This window comes from Motacilla alba, chromosome 12 (genome assembly GCF_015832195.1).
Source record: "Motacilla alba alba isolate MOTALB_02 chromosome 12, Motacilla_alba_V1.0_pri, whole genome shotgun sequence".
Classification (NCBI taxonomy): domain Eukaryota; kingdom Metazoa; phylum Chordata; class Aves; order Passeriformes; family Motacillidae; genus Motacilla; species Motacilla alba.
In genome coordinates, this window is record NC_052027.1 from 9,814,030 (window position 1) to 9,831,636 (window position 17,607).

General features: G+C 42.1%; 1 protein-coding gene across 9 annotated transcripts in view; it reads right to left on the reverse strand.

Moving 5' to 3' along the window:
• SLC6A6 (solute carrier family 6 member 6) overlaps nt 1-17,607 on the reverse strand; it is a 56,960-nt gene that overhangs the window by 11,152 nt on the left and 28,201 nt on the right. For all 9 annotated transcript variants that reach the window (XM_038149277.1, XM_038149270.1, XM_038149269.1 and 6 more), the window contains 5 exons: nt 13,069-13,201; nt 9,601-9,735; nt 7,548-7,651; nt 7,310-7,434; nt 2,525-2,637 (listed from right to left, as the gene is read on the reverse strand). In XM_038149277.1, coding sequence (XP_038005205.1) covers nt 2,525-2,637; nt 7,310-7,434; nt 7,548-7,651; nt 9,601-9,735; nt 13,069-13,201 — 610 coding nt within the window. The remainder of the gene's footprint in view (nt 1-2,524; nt 2,638-7,309; nt 7,435-7,547; nt 7,652-9,600; nt 9,736-13,068; nt 13,202-17,607) is intronic.

A 17,607-nucleotide genomic window follows, 5' to 3' on the forward strand; every position in this document is an offset into this window, starting at 1 on the left:
TGGGAGAAGCTTTCAGGATGGAACAAGCTTTCAGAATTTCTTTTCATTACCTAAGAAGCCTTATGAGCTAAAAAGGGGCTCTGCAAATGCAAGCCACAAGGACGAGGGAAGCACTTATGTGCCTGATGACAGGAAGGCACTTATGTGACTTTTATGCTGTCACTGTCCCAGATGAACACAGGATGTATGCTAGAGAAGAGGCAGAGGGAAAACACTCAAAAAAAGTCCAAGCTAGGAGAGTACCTCCCAGACCTTTTCTGATGTGCCAGGAAACATCACAGATATTAGTTAGGCTAATTCCACAATTTGATATAATTCTGCTCTTGGGTATGTTAGTCAAAATCCAGCCAAGGCAAAGCATACTGTGATGTGAAAGAACACCTCTTCTTGACTGAACGTGGAGCTGTGAGAGGAGTATCTCTGACTGAGGCTCTGGGTACTTCTGCAGCAATAATGGAGCTGCTCATACAGTTCACATTCAATGATCTGGCAAACTATTTGCACTTGCAAACCAAAAATGAAGCTCTGAATAAATGAGCTGAAAGACTTTATCTTGCTTCATGATAACTGTATTTATACTCACTTGTCTTTCGAAAACTATACAACTGTGTAACTTGAGTTAACTAAAAAACACAAACTGGATTTGAATAAAAGTTGGAAGTTAATTCAAAAACAGATCTTTCTGCAGCTGGAGGAAAGCAACTACTGAACTTCCCCAAGCAAAACCATAGAAGGGATCTTTTGACTGATCTGTGCTTTCAACCTGTCAAGGTACAAAAGCACCAAGCTCACTGAAGACACGAGGATATGGACTGGAGGTATCCATCAAGGCCTCCTCTGTAGAAAAGATCTTCACTTTAAGTAGATACATCATCTTAACTAATAACTTATCTTGGGGAACCTAAGACAGAAGTTTATTTCAGAAAAAGCTGCATTTTCCTACCTGGCACCTCATTGCTCTTGCAGCACCCAGAAATGCCCTATAACAACCCTACTCTATTTCCTGAAGTTCTATTTTGGAAATAGAGACCGTTCTGCAAACGGATTTTGTCCTCCACCAAATTTTATTGCATCCTGTCTTGTTACTTTGACTTGTGTAAAACTGGTTTTCTTTTTAAATGCAACCCTTTCCTTTGAGCTGATTTGATCTAAAACTGCTCTGGCATTCCAGAAACCTGCTTGACTGCACTCCAAAAAAACCAGAGGGGTGGAGGAGAGAAATTAAGCGCTCCAATTAGTTTTAATCATTCTGCACAGTGAGGAGCTTTTTAAAATTACTAGACAGCTTCCAATTTGCATAAGCATAGGGTTGCTGAACCACAGCATTGGGTACTTTCACATTTACTTAGGAGCAATTGAGAGTTGCTCAGTAGAGTTCAAAGATTAAGCCATAAAGAGCAATTTAGAGCAAATGAAATGAAAAAAAAAGTCGGAGATTAAGTACACAACAAGTGGGTAAAAATTCCATTTACAGAGCTCTCCTCATATGAGAGAGCATTTAGGCTACAGAAACATTTCATCCTTATGAATATATATATATATATATATATATATATATATATATATATATATATATATATCTTAGTGACTTTACATTTGAATGCAGAAAATTTTGGCAATTTTGAATGTGCAGTTACTGCATAATCCCTGGTCACCCATGTTTCCTTGTAAGTAGACTATCTAGAAATGATTTACAGGTTCCTTGGCAGTATTTAGTCCAACATTCCTACAAGTAACCACTGGGAAAAATAACAGAACTTCCTGACTGAACTTTCTGATTTTTTCCACGCTCACTAATTAAGAGCAGCGTGTGCTATAAAATTAGTACAGCTGGAATCTGAGATGCTTTCTGGCCTGTCTGGAGGTACTGAATGCATGCTGCTGACGTGAAAGTCAGCAGGATTCCACATTGCTCAGCACCTCCAAGCCCAAGGCCACCAAAAAAGGCTGCAGCTTTGTCTTATTGTTCTTGAAGCCACCCTGGATATACTGCACAAAACATTATGTGCTTTTTTGTACCTCATGCTGACTTTGCTTTTCTTTTTTGACACTTGGCAACCATCAAAACCCATACTCCTAGCAGTTATTAATTGTTAGTTTTTTAATGATGGTGTATACACCCTGCAGGTGTTCGCAATGGCACAAAGGGCTCTGTGGAACAGACTACTGCAGTCCTTTGTGTTTTAAAATGATTAAGCTTTTTTCCCAAAGTAGGAAAATACTGTAACCAAAATGGTGGTATTTTGTGGCCAGACTAGGAGTGAAATTTAGGTTAGGGAGTACTGCCCTAGTGGGATAGACCCCACTAACCCTTGATGACAAAGATTTACTGAGCAACACAATATAATGAATCAACAGCTGTAGATTCATCAAGTGCAGCCCCTATACTAAAAAGCAACCCAGATGAATTCCTCTCAAGCACCACTAGAGGTATTCTCTTGTTAATTCATGCCTGTAAAACGAGCTTTTCTCAGTGAGCAGTGCTGACACAGTAAGTCACACATCCCTTATCCATTGTACTAACCTGGCTATCCAGTCCAAGCAACAGAAGCATAATAAAAAAAAGGATTGCCCAAAAGGTGGGCAGTGGCATCATGGACACAGCTTTTGGGTAGGCAATGAAGGCCAGGCCTGGACCTAGAGAAAGAGAAAATAGGGAGGGGGGAAGGGAAGGGAAGAAAAGTAGTAAGTACCAGCTCTTTGGTAAAGGCAGCCACCCTCAAATTCAGGAATGCCTGGTTCCGTTCAGATAAATCCAAACGCAGCTGGAAATACCAGAAATGAAACAGTTTGGCTCTTTTATCTGAAATCGAAGCACGCATGACTACAGCAGAAACCACGGGCAAACCCCCAAGGCCAGTGCTAAGAGATCTCCAGTTTTAACATCTGTCTCAAACATGCCAATAATGGAGCTGTCCTACACCTGCCCTGCAGGGACACAGGACAGTCTAGGGGCTGGGGGACAAGGGGTGACCCAAGGGAATGGCAGAATCCCACTGCTAGCCCACATGGTCATGATGAAGATGATGATGATGAAACTCTTTTGCATGCAGGGAAGGGGACTCTGCTATAACCATTCCCTGGGATTTCCACTAATGCAACCACTGCCTCCCTCTGTATGCAACCTCCAAACCCCGCATGGCTTTTCTAAACTGGGATTTGCACTCCAAGGAGTTTGCTCCTTCTCTTCTACAAACCCTCCCTGCTGCACTGAGTGATCAGGCTACTCCTAATTTTATAAACTGAAAACTGCTGTTAGGAACTGCTGGGGTGTACAATCACTCTGTGTAAAACTGCTTCCCCGTGCTGTTACACCATCTGCCCCTATCCAGGCCAGCCTCCATGGACCTGCCACGGTGACACTGAGCATGACCATCATCAGCCCCAAGTGCAGGATGGGCTGCAAGTGTAGGAGGACCAGCAAGGGTTGGGGCTGAGTGCTTGGGGCTGAGTGCCCAGGTTCTCTGCTCTGGAACCCAAAGTGTGGAGTGCTCCTCCCTAGGTGGGGTCTGGCCTGCCCTGTGACCAGGTGTCACCTCACTCGTAGCCACACACAGAGCACAGGTGCAGTGCTCCTCTCCAGAGGCATCCTCACCTGGAGCCGGGAGCTATCAGTGTCCTTTGTGAGAGCTTTTGTGCAGAGAGGAAGAGCCCTACACCAGTGGGAGACAGGAATACTGGCAGCTCTGCATTTATGGCAGGCTCTCAGAGGAGATGAAGAAATTTGGTGATGCTGACAAAAAATTCTGAGGGCAGATAACAAACCAGAGTGAAACAAGGAATGCCTGGCTCATCTGCTTGTTTACTTTGAGGAGCCTTCAAAGTGCCAATTTTCAAGTGGATTGATGTAATTTTCAATGGGAAAAGGATTTTTTTAAGATGCTGCAGTGCGGGGCCAAAAAAATCTTATCTCTGATCTGTACAGAAAAATCTCTAACACTGCTCTTCCTACCTCCCACTTTTCCTTTCCAACAAGAAAGATGGAAAAAGAAGCAAGAGAAAGAGGTAAAATGAGATGAATTTTTTTCAAACTAAAGATAACTTTCAGTCACTGAAAATATTTGAACATAAATAAATACAAATTAGCCAACAATCAAACAACTAATTTTATTTTAATGAAACACAACTAAGATTTTATACGACAGAGGATACAAAAAAATTGGTGAATGTCTCAAATTTTGGGAGCTTTGCTTTTTTTCCACTTTAATTCAGTGGATACAGTAGATCCTCTCTGAGGGAGAGCTGCTAACAGATGGCATTTGCACCTGATCTGTGCAATTGATGAGACAGATGTAAAACTGCTCTCCTCAAAATTTGCTGCAATTTGTATGCTTTGGCCACTGAAACTGTTCTTGCACTGTGATACCAACTAATACCAAGTGCCCTAAGCCCTGAGCTATATTTTGATTTTCCTTTGAAACTAAGTGTTGAAATACAAAAAGTCCATGCGAAAGAAAATGTTCCTGGCAAGTCCTCAACCGAAACATAAATAATCTAAAATTTGTATTTAATTTGAAACCCTGTTGTTTTGAAGAGTGTTTTGCAAAAGTGAAGCACTTGTGGCTGCTATTAAAAGCCAGTGAGCACTGCTATGATCCCAGCCCACACACTGGCTGACTGCCATGGGGTGCTGTGGCATGGCTGGAGAGCTGCAGAGGCAGAGACCAGCCAGGCACCAGGAAACCCAAGGCATTATTGTCAGACAAGCTTAATCTGAATTTGTTTGCAAAGGGAATTGAAAAAAAAAAAAGAAAAGAAAAAGAAAAGGCAAATCTTGTGCTGGTGTAACAGTGCTACAAATTGCATGAGTGGTGAAGTATTTTTTCCAGCTAAACAGAGGCCACACGGATTAGACAGGACTCACTATGGTTTTGTTGAGCCCCCACTGCTTTTCTCTCTATCTTTAAAAGAATTCCTGAAAAGAAAAAGAACCTGTTTACTTAAAATCGGCTTTCACTCAGGAGTCAGAAGTCTGAGTTAACTGTTGAATAAACCTGCTAAAGCCAGTGAAGGCCAGCAGTGACCAGTGCCTTCAGCAGGAGCCAGCCCTGGCTGACAAGTGTGTCCCAGGCACATGGCACCAACACTGATTTTGGCACTGGGAAAAAATGTGGCCATGAGATTCCGCTGTCAGCAAATTTGCTGATGTTCCTGTGGCTTTCAGGAGAGCAAACAAATGGTGTCATGGATAAGGCAGGAGGAATTTAACTTTCTGGGCAGAGATGGGGTCTCAGCCCTGCGGACAACATCTTCTGCCAAGTGCTGCAGCCAAGTGGCAGCACCTCTGCTTGCCTTTTCCTGACCCAGGGGAGCAGTTCTGACCGTGCATCACAAGAAACCAAAAAAGGCAAGGCCAGAAAAAAAAAGGCTCAAGCACCTGCTGAATCCTCCTGTGCTAAGAAGAAGCAAGGAAAACTTCTCCCAGAGCCCCATGGATGTCCTGGGACACTCATCCCAGGGGAACCAAGGGTTTTCGGTAGCTCTGCACTTCTCTCTCTGAGAAAAGCAGCAAGAAAACACGTCGGAGGTGGTTTGGATACTTCAGGATAATTTCAGTAGTGCTTACTGTCATGTAAAAATGTCCCCTAGGACTTAGCCAAAGACCAGCAGTGATGGGCACGCGCTGCATGGTGAGCCAGTTGCAATCTCTGGCCATCAGTGACATGGATTTAAATAAAGGAGAAGACAACAAACTATGCAAAAAAAAATCAAAAGGAGAGTTCAGATGCTAGTCTGTGCCCTTGCTGTCCCTACAATAAGCTATTAAACCCCTTCTTTAAAAAAATGCATTTTGAGGTGCTGGAAAAAGGCTATTTAAACACTAAGTGAGTTAATTTGTGTTTAAAGATTACTTAACAATCCAGTGTTACTACAGAATTGCTTAATTCTAGAAATTTCAGGTGACAGGAATGTAGCTGCCTCTATCAGAGATATAATAATAAAAATTAGAATAAATATTGACCAGATAAAAACCTAATGTACAGATACTTAAAAATACTACTCTTGGAATTGATCCACCTATATATAAATTAAAAAATAGGGCTATTTATGATTCATTCAATAGGATTATTCCCTTGCTTCCTGTTTCCAAACAAAGCAATCAACCTCCAATCCAAATAAGCATTATGGCCAAGATTGTTACTAATTGCACTTGCAAGAGCTATGCCAATTGCAGCCACCCAAGAATCCAGCGGTGCCATCAATGTCATTAGTTTTTCATTAGCCCTTGTGAAGTGAGACATTTTTCTTAAAGACTTAACTCCCAGAGCCACATGATTAGAAGATATATTGACTTTTTCATTTTAACAGCATGTTTGCAGAGGAAAGCTTTCAAATTCTATGCAGGTGAATTAAAAGTGCTCGAAAAATTAGAAAGAAATATGAAAAGTGCACTCAGGTGACATTGTTATTACTAGAATCTGATTAGCTTTAAGCCTCATGGCTGTCAAGGCCTGATTCATTATTTTTCCATGGTAATTCCCAACTAATCTGTCTGTTCTATGTGAAAACACATGGTTACACCTGCCCTCATGGACTAGAAATGCACAGAGGAAAAATGTCATCTGTTTTGTTTGAGATCCAGTCACAAGCTATGAGGATTGAGCTTCTGCCTCTGCCTGTGCATAGGAGAATGTTAATGGGAAGGACACTTCTGAAATAAGGGAGGAATCTAAGTGTACATCAGATTTCAAAATGGACTTTGACAGTTCTGTCAACCTCACGCTGAAGCTACAGAGAACAAATGCAGGATTGCAACACCTAGAGTTCCTGTGGGTGAAATGGTCCACAAAACCCTGGAGATGGGAGTTCTCCAACTTCTCTTGCCTTTCAGTGAGATTTGGGAATGTATGTGTGTGTGTCCCTTCAAAAGGCCATGGTACTAATCCTACTCCAGTGCTGTGAGCAAGCAACACTAAGCTATAAAAATACATAAACATGGGCAATTTGCATTTGAATGAAAATAAAGGTAGTCTGAAAAGAAGGATGGAATAAATTCTTGAATCAATGACATTCTGGACTCTGGATAATGGTTCAGTTATCTTAACTCTAATCTCAACTCAAATGGATTACCACACTCCAGGAAATGTGTTTGCTGCCCTGTTAATCAAGACAGAGTAAACACTACAACCCCAGCTAACCCTCACTGCTCTAGATTAAAGCCCAAATCAACAACGTGCTTTTTTTTTCTGGCGATTATGGGAAATCTTGTTCTGTTTTATCACTTAAATGTTAGCTGATTGGGTCTGCAGAACTTTGCTCACACGCTGGGCGGCAGTGCCCACCACCACTGCCACCAACACCATCGTACCTGACTCTGCCACATCAGCAATGTTCACCCCTTGCTCTTGTGCCATGAAGCCCAGGACGGAAAAAATTGCGAAGCCAGACACAAAACTGGTACCACTGTTCAGGCATCCCAGCAGCAAACAGTCCCTAAGTCACACATATGTCATGGAGCAAGTTAATTAAAAAAAAATTAACCCATTGTCCCTACTTTATTTACATCATTTAGCTAAAACACTAAACCCCCTTGGATGGAAACTTGCCTATAGCAGTTGTATTTGTACTTGTTGTAGCTCCCCAGGGAAGTCATTGCTCCTAAGCAGATTGCATATGAGAAGAAGATTTGTGTCCCTGCATCTATCCAGACCTAAAGGGAAAGATAGAAATACTGTTATTACCAGCAATAATCAACAATAACACACAGTTGATTGCAATAACCAACACAAACACACAGTTCAAACTAAGCAAAATCTACAAAATAATTGCTTCCATTGAGGGTGAGAGCTAAAGGACCAGGGAGACAGGGAAAGAGAACAACACATTCGCAAGTTTGGCTTTCACAAGGAAAAGAAAATTGTTAGCATCAGAACCCAGAAGAACATAATCTCTACAATAGTTCCTGTTTCCCCTCCCCAGAGATGCTCAGTATTTCTAGTTTCTTAGTCATTCAGCTGATCCTTCCTGTTGGCGCAACAACAAACGTGTTTCAGTGCAATAGGAAATGCAGAAGTATTTATAACATTGCTCATTTCTCTTGTAACTCATTTCAGTTAGAGTCAGCCGACAGAGTCCTTAAACTGAGGATGTGAAAAGCTTGAGAAACAGGTTTGTGTATTTGGTCTGTTTATTTTTCTAGCTTTCTGGTTGTTTTTGTACCTGCTTAAATGCAAGATAAAAAGCCATAGGGGTGGGGGAAAACAAGCAAAATACAATGCACTTTATAAGATACATATTTGATCTTGGTCTCATGATTCTTTGTCCTGATTACATTAAAAAAAACACATACAGAGTGAAATAACCATACACTATGAACTTCTTGGCTAGTAAATACATAGCAAGCTATCAAAACACATCCTCTGAATCCCATCTGTTCTCTTCTTTCTGCAAATTCAAGTCTGCTAACACCAGTGGAGACCACCAAGGAGTTTGAGTAAGTGAGGATGTAGACTGAGGACCATTACCTCCTCCCTCCCACCATCACTTCCCAGCACCTTGCTGAGAAGGCTGAGGAGACTACTGTCTCCTCGGAGTGATGCTTTTGCTAGACCGTGGGTGGGAGCCAGCCAGCTCACACGAACCTCTCCTATGTTCTCTGCTGACACTCTCTGGTTAGGGCTAACAGTAGATCATAAAAATGATAGGGTCCCATAAAAGAAGATTAAACCATAAAATATAATGTCTCCTGTGAAAAGGGTGTCTTGTAAAAGAGGACAAGACTAGATAATGAACCAAATTTTCACATTGTTTCTTTCAATTACCCTTTTCCTACTTCAGTCCTTTAGTGACCACTGGAGTTTTATTTTAACCTAATACTCATTAGAAAGCAATAGCAAAGGCAGATGTTATTTCCTATCACTGTGACAAACATTTTATTGTTTTCAAAGATCCCTTGTTTGCTTTTCTTTTTTTCTTGGGGGAATACTGTATTTTTTTTTCATTTCTCACGTGAACACTGTTGGCTGAAACAATGCTGATCTGCTCAAGTGTCCCATACTTGCACTCTGTGAGCACAGACAGAATTTCTATCTATACAGAAAGAGTAAGCCTGGCTCCCACTAGCCAGGGCTAAGCAAGTAGTTCCTGTGCCTCAGAAAGCATCTTCTCCACCTTTGCATGGCTTTTCATTCTTCCATAGTTTCATTCACTTCTCTCCCAATCTCCTCCTATGGAGCAGTGGCAGTTAAGTGACACTGATACTCACAGTTGTCGCTTGCTGTTCCATCTGTGAAGCTCACGTGTCTCCCCTTTGAAACTAAAGACTATCCTCATTAAAAAAATGCATCTCCCTTACCTTACCAACAAGAAAGCTGAGATTGTATAACGGGACAGAGTCTACAGCCTCAGAGTCCTTTGACACAAAAAAAATACACACGCATACACACACAAACATACACATGGAAAGATGCATTAACACATTTAACAGTGACCTTCTCAAGCAGAGCTCTGGAAAATATAACCCAGCATTAAAGTTCATGCTATATTTGGACCTCTAAAGACTGTGGAAAAAAATCTGATTGCCATTACATCAGCACCATCACCCTCCACCATCCCCCTTTGCACAGGAAATCATCCCGCTCCCCACTCCTGGTTCTGTACCTGTGGGTCAGCTAACCGTGAGATATCAGGGTAAAGATAAAACTTGATGCCTTCTGCAGCTCCAGGCAGGGTCACACCACGGATGAGTAGAACAAGGAGCATGATGAATGGGAATGTGGCAGTGATGTACACTACCTGGAAATAAGAAAAGGAAAAAGGAATGTTTAGTCTGTGGCAGCCAAAGCTCCAGAACCAAGAGAGGTTTAACAACGGGAATTCAAAGCCCCCTCATATCTAAAAAGGGTCTGACCTGAGTTTCTGTGTCTACTTTTAGTTTAGTGGTCTTTAACACCTTACTGCCTTAGGCCTGAAGGCAATGCATGAATCCCTCCAGAGGGCCCAGTCAATGGTCACATCACTCAGACATGATTTTATATGATTCATGACTTTTGTTCAAATTCTGCCTTTGTGTTTGTCCCCTTCACATGACAAGTGCACCTCTGCCAGGGAAGTGAAAAGGTTTACTCACTGAGGGCCCCTGAAACATGATTACCTCATTCTTTATTGGAACTTTAAAACGGCAAACTGTTTCGCAAGCTCTGCCGCTACCTCTGACCTTGATGTGCAGCCCCACTGCTGCTCCTACAGCCAGCCTCCCCAGGAACTGTGTTCAGAAGTGAAGGTCATTTTATCTGTGCTCCTGTGTCTCCCTTCCTATCTCCTTGAACACATCAAGCCCTCCAGGTTGGCATCAGCCTCAACAGTGGTAATTTCCAGTCCTATAACTTCATTCTTGCCCTTGCTGCCTATTCAGCAACATCATTACTGGAAACTAAGGCTCTATTCATCCAGTTTGAAAATATGTCTTCATTATCTTTAACCTCTATTCCCACTCTCTTTGAATAACAGCCTACTTCTTCTCTTCTTGTTATCTCCTCATTCATTTGATGAAAGAGCCCTTTGCTTTCATCTCCAGCACGAGGGTTAATTGAGCTTGCATTTGGACAGTTCTATCTTTAGACCCACACTTTTTGACCTCTAACATTTTGCTTTCTTTGCTCATCAGTGCTTTCTCTCATTTTTTATATAACTGCTGTGTTACAGACACTACTGTCCAAGAAAGGGGATTTTTCTTGGAGTCAGATGATTCCCCCAGGTAATTACAGTTTGCTGCCACGAGTTAAAATGTATTTTTGTTTTTCAGAATTTGCTTAACTACTGCAAAGCTCCCAGGATGCTCCATTGCTCTTCATAAGTGTGTCCTCTGAGAATAACAAGGAGAACTCAAAGCCTGCATTGCCATAATAATTCACAGAGCGGGGCTGATTTCACAGAATGAAAGGAAATCTTTTCATACATGCCCTTTTTAATTATCTCTTTGAGTTTTCTGTATATTTTCCACAAATAACATTTATTGCACATTAGCCTAGTTTCACCAAAACCAGGATAAAAGGATTTATCCACCTTCTTATTATTTTTTTAAAAAAAGCCAGGACTATAAAAAAATCAAAGTTTTCTTACAAAACAAACAAACAAACAAAACAAAACAAACCCCAAAAAACCAAAACATAACAAAAAGCTTTGACACATTTGCAGGATCTGAATGAACAAAAACCTATAGAGAGGTCTTTGCACTGCAGGTAGAGATTCTCTCACAATGCTGCAGGAATTTTTAAGATGAAGCACATCATCTATAGCTTAAGCATAATTAATATTTTTCATCATGATTTCGTATTTATTTGTCCAAAGCTTTCCTAAAAGATTTGAAAAGTACAGCTTTCCCCCCACCCCCACCCTGCTCTCCAAAGAGCCATTAACACACTGGAAAGCAGGGAAGTGCTATAAACAACCCTCTACTAAAGTAAACCAGACTTTTCAAATAATTCAAGTCCTCCATTAGAGTTTACAGTTTACTTTTGTTTGACCCCAAAGTTAATGGAGCCAACTGGAGACGTTGCAATGGTTTTGCTGGCCCTTGGCTGCACACCCGCACGAGCTCCGAAGGGAGAGAGCAGAGAGTGAACTCCTACCCAACCACCCTGCTTTAGACAGGAGACCCTTTTGCAGGATTTGCAGAGAACACAGGTTTTTAGATGTCTGATTTTAACAGACCCGTTTTCAACCTTTTATCTTCACGGGGAGTGGAAATAGTACCACAGGGAGCTTGGAAGGCCTCTCTGTGCTATCAGAGCCTTTTCTGAGCAGACATCAGGGTTGTCAAAGGTGCTGCAGAAATGCTCACTTCCACCCTGCTGCTGCAGGAGATTTACTGCATCTACCTTTACTATAAAACTTGTACAATCTCCTCACTAAGTCACATCAGTCAGTGGGAATAGAGAAACAAACATTTTTTGTCAATGCATGCTTTACAGGTGTGGAAGCTGCCCTTCAGGGGAAAAGTGGAGGGAATCCAGGGCAAGGCACCAGCTTTTAAATGAGGCCCATTGATAAAAATCACAGAAAACAAGGCAGAAACTGCAGTAAAGCAAGTGGTTTAGTCAACAGTGGAGCTCATGAGGTCTGGCTCCCTACAAAGTTCTGTCACCTTATTGATTCTGCAGTGTGCAAGATGCTAAACCTGCTAAATGATGCTCTCTCTACAGCTGAGGCACTTGGAACTTCTCCCCCTGACTTCTCTGGGGACTTATAAAAGATGAGTTCACACTGTGACCTTTTTCTTAGGAGGGGCACTAATGGGGTCACTTCCTCCCACCTAGTTGAGAAGAAATGTGGGGAACTTAATACCTTGAGATCCCTCCTCCTCCATCAGACTTATCTGAACACTGCCTCAAGCAGCAATTTTGAAAGTTAAGAATTACACAAACACAATGGCTTCAAAAACTTACAAAAACAGGTATAAAACCACTACTGAATGCAAGGGGGAATAGTATTATGCTTCACACCAAGTGACTGACCAAGACTTGCAATGGAGCAGGATGTTCAGGAGGGATGCAACTGTTGTCCTTTACAGGAAAACATGATTCTGAAGAGCATGTGATGGGACCAACACCCACCAGCTATGCAGGATCTTTGTTAGTGACAATGGTCCTGAACAGGTACCTAAGTTTAGCCTTGTGTGTCTCCACAGAGCTCTTCCGTAGGCGAGTGGCATTTCAAAAATGCTGTGCCTCCACAACACCCCTACCACAGCTCTGTTAACATCCCTCCTGCTGCACTGGGATGAACTTGGCTGGAGTGAGAACACAGACACACAGTGCAGAGCACCACCCACCACAAGCCTGAGACCTTCTGCACTCATGACATCAGTGGGATGCTCGTCCTCTGAGAGCTAAAGGTGGGGCTCAATCTGTGCTTGTATCTGCTTCTTTATGCTCTTCCAGTAGTGGCTACTTGACTCACAGGCATTTTGGACATTGATAATGACCTTCAAAAGTCAGTTGAATTCTCTTACTCAATGGAAAAATACAGTTTTTCCAGGAAATAGTGAATATCTTCCAGAACAGCATTACTTCGTATTCCTAACATCTCTAACTGCAATGACTATAGAATGGGTAAAAGAGCACTTACCTTCCCAGTGGATTTGACTCCTTTCCAAATGCAGAAGAAACATATCACCCAGACAAGGAGGAGACACAGTGCTAGATCCCACTTGATAATACCAATATCTTCGATTCCCGAGGACAAGCTCAGCACATTGCGCCTGAATATTTGAAAGGAAACAAAAGAAGAGAGAGATGCAGGAGCTCAGTTGATGCAGACTCTGGTTGTGATGGCTAAGAATACACAATGGTGTGCAGGGCAGCTGACACACAGACAGATCTCTGCTCTCAAAACACATGCTAAGTCAGTGGCTTATGTGACCAAAGCTGTGCTTTGCAACCCAACATCTCCCCTATGTCTGTGGGACTCCTTAATTCAATATACTGCATTTAAAAACCTTAAGCTCGTTTTAGCAGCCTGTGACCACCCCACTATGAGATGAAAGAGTATTTGCTTTCCTGAAGATTGAAAAACAGCTTGCCCCAGTGAAGCTGCCTGGCAGTAGTGCACCCCATGTCTCCATCATGGACACTTGCAGCTGACCTGCATCCACATGTTTCTGCTCCTTTTCAGTTCATTGGCAAGGCTGCCACGAGGAGGAAAGGGAAAAAGCAGTGCAGGGAAGTGTCAGGCCATGCAGCTTTGCAGGGTGAAGGCTGGAGCCATTATCTCTTCTTCCCTTGGGCCCCCCAAACAAACACTGCCCGAGTGCTGTCACCTGCCCTCAGCACCCCCAACACCGGGGTCTCACTTAGCTAACACCAGATTATTTAGGAGATTTTATTCCCTCACTTAGGTTAATAAATAAAAAGTAATTCCTGAGCTGTGTTTTAAGGGAGCAATATCTGACCATTAAAAGAGGGGAAATATTCATTAAGGCTTCTCTCTTTTCAAAATTCCCATGGCTTACCATTAAATACTTACTTTGAACTATTTTTCAAATAATTTCATGCAACTTACACTGTCCTCACACACTGCACAGGCCTTGTCATAGTCAACACTTCATTTGTCAAATATGTAAAAGAACAAACTGTTTCTTACTGTTCAATAAGCTACAACTCTGCAAATGAACCCAGTAAACTCTGCAAAGTTTTTTTGTCAAAGAGAAGTTTTGACCTCAATTACCACAGAAATGCCTTGCCCCAAGACTACGGAAGAGAACTTGCTATCTAACAGATTTTTTTTTTTACTTTCAGATAGCTGTAAAAGTCAGGCACTTTCATGCACCAGAGTCATGGAGAGCAGAGCCCAGAGCAGTCTGGGTCAGGCCCACGTGTCTGGTGTGCACAGCTTTGCGTGGGGATCCGGTACAAGACAGACCATGGTGGTTTGGTTTTCCCCTGAACTAATGAATTTCTTTTTTTTTTTTTTTTTTTTTTTGCTATTGCCACGGAAATAATAGTGAATGAAGTCACTGATGGAAAATCTGCAATTAGTTTTTGGAAAAAGCCCTGGATTGACCAGTTTAATAGGACTCAAACCCTTGCCCATCTGTTTCTGCACCTCTGCTTGCCAAGCTCACTTGGATTACCTGTGTGACTGTGTTCTCACACCAAATGCTTTTTTCTCTCTGAACGTGTGTGTATTTTGTTATGGAAAAGGACTAATGGCACCAGACAGGGTAAGACTGCCCTAATCAGCACAGCTATTCAATAGTTATGAGAACCCCCTCAGTAATGAATATTTGGCATAAAGTTGCAGTCTTGCTTCACCTGAGCCTAAAGAAACAAAGGAAAAACCTGCTGTGCATATACAAAAGTAGAAAATACATTTATAAGATGAAAAAGTTCAGCCGCAACCTTCTATGCCTTTTTAAAACATAAATGGCAATTTTCCACTCAAAGGGGCAGTTCATATTGAAAAGGCAATCTGTAGAGTTGGCTCTCGAGAAACAGTGAATAATTAACTGCAAATGCCTTTTGGAATAGGGAGCTTTGTTAATGCATTCAGTTAAGACTTCTTTGCTTTTTACTGCAGAACTAAAAGCAAGTGGCCATCTCTCCTAGAGTTTGTTTGCCCCAGCAATTCTTTCAAGATTTTTTGGAAAATACCCCAGTGGGTGACAGAGAGCCAGATATCTTGCTTTTCTATGCTTTTCTTGCTTATCCCATCTCACAAAGACTGACTTCCTCAAGGAATATGCTCAGAATTACTAGGGGAGATTCAGCATTACAATTCTTTTATGAATTCTAGCCCTACATATTTTTGCAGAAGCAAAATCAACATGGATTTTTGGCCCAGTAAATTCCAGTTCAGAAAGGAGCATGAGCTGGGCTGTGCTGATAGCTCTTCAATTTTGTTACATAACCCCCATGCCACTGAGATTCAGCCAAGCCCACTCAGCTACCTTCACACCACTCACACACAGAGTTGTTAGTCATTCAGATTTATAGTCTGATGCTGTCATTAACTGTCACTCATATATAATCAATGGGACAACAGGCTGAGTTTGTTATAAACAGGAGTTCTTGACCCTTGAACACTAATATGTTCTAGTGAGTGCAATATGGAAATGTAACAGGAGCTGTAACTGGCCCTACAACATAAACAAAAATAAAATGAAGAGAGTTATGCAATCCTTGGGGGATATTCCAGCTCATTAATCAAGTGAATGCAGACAGGACCTTTCAAACCAGGAAAGGTGACCCACCCTTTCATGTTGGATGGACGAGAATAATTAACACTGAAGAGGCTGTACAGAAAAATATTAAGATAAGAATATAAAACAATTTGAAAAACTCTCACGTTTGCTCTTAAGGGCAGAGACAGCTGCTCTAGATTTTGTTTAGTTTTTTTTTTGTTGTTGCTCCCTTTAGAATTACATGCCATTAGCATGTGATGGTCTTTCTTGGGATTTGGATGAACAAAGTCTGCTGATTACCAAATATTTATAAACACTTGGCCAGCACCAGACAATCAGAGGTTTTGTTCAACCCTAATTACCCTGTTACACTTATCCCTTATGTATTAATATGTGTATAAGCCTTTAAGGTTTTGAACTTCAAAATAAAATCTTCAGAAATAAGACCTGAAGCATGTGATACCAAGAGGTAAGTCTCCTCATATAAAGCCTGATTTTCTTAACACCCTTTTATTGCTGCTCAAGCAAGCATGTGATTTGCACCAAACATTAATTCAAATGAACTGAAATGTCAGGCTGCACTATATATGCAGCCAGGCTGAGAAGTTCAACATGAAGAGGTTAATGCATCTATGTGGTCAATTATACCTGGGCAGCATTAGATTCACAAAGCAGTACTGATGAGGACACTACATAAATGTCCCACAATAAAAATGGCATTGGGTTTCAGAAACCAAATACTCACAAACCTCTGAAATTAAACTGGAATTAATTGTGCCACAAAGCAGATGGATATCTTCAGTAAAGACTAATTATTTACCTGTCCTTTCAATGTTGGTAGCTGGTTGGCTGGCAGCCAGTATTGTCTATGGCAGCATGGTACCTGAAAGTTCTTCAAACTATTTTTAATTACAGAATTGTAAAGAATAGTAGCATGTCTGGGAAAAAAAATGGGGATATTCAGTGCTTGCATCATGTGAAAGCTATGCTACTTTTATTACAACAGTGCTGCATGATCTCTGCTCTTACTTCAAGACATCAATAGTTATTTATGCAGAGACAGCAGCTATTTTTAATAGTCCTCTAAGTGTCATGACTCCTGGAGGCAGCTTGCTCTGTTAAGGGCAGTTTTGCCCATGATGAAACAGTGAATTATGGGCAGTATGTCTGTCCTAGTAGGATTACAAAGCCAAACTCCTCCCTAGCAAGACTCCAGGGAAGAGTTCAGCTTACAGTGTCTAAAACTGTTGAGGACACAAGTTAAAGTGGCTGCAAAGTGCAGAGAGAGCTACTCCAGGAGCACTCATCACTGAGCAACCTTTGCTCCAACTCTGCTACAGACACAGTGAGGGCGCAACTGAGGACAGCAAAGTGTGCGAGGATCAAGGATTTGCTGTCCAGCCTCAGGCTCCTCCAGCCTGACTACATCTTCAGGAGGATTTGGCTCAGCATGCAGAGGAGTCTTCTGACTTGCTTTCCCTTAGAGGGAAGGTAACTAAAAGCTCCATCACTAATGTGCTCCCATGGGGACATCATTCCCCTTAACCTTGGCTGCCCTGCCACAACCCCCTTTATCAAACACCTGCTGTGGTGTGACCCACAGAGAGCTCTGCTGTTCCCCAGTGGGCTGGAGCCTTCACTCTTTTGCAATCCCTTTCCCAGCTCCCAGCCCTTTTCCTTTCTGTTGGGGTATCTTCATGATGCATGATCATGATGCCTGGGGACCCCAGGTAGACAATTTGGCCCATAAATCTGTGCAGTACAGGAGTAGGAGCTTCCAGAGCAGCAGGACAATTCCATGGCCACATCAGGAGCCGCCAAGCTCACAGGTGCCCCAGGTACAAGAGGACTGTCAGCAAAATCACTGCACAAAAGCAATGATGAGCACAGCGCTTTGGAAATCTGGGGCAGCAACGATTTCAGGGGCAGCACTGTGGACCTCTAATTCCATAGGAGGCCTTGAAAAGACCTTGGAACACATGACC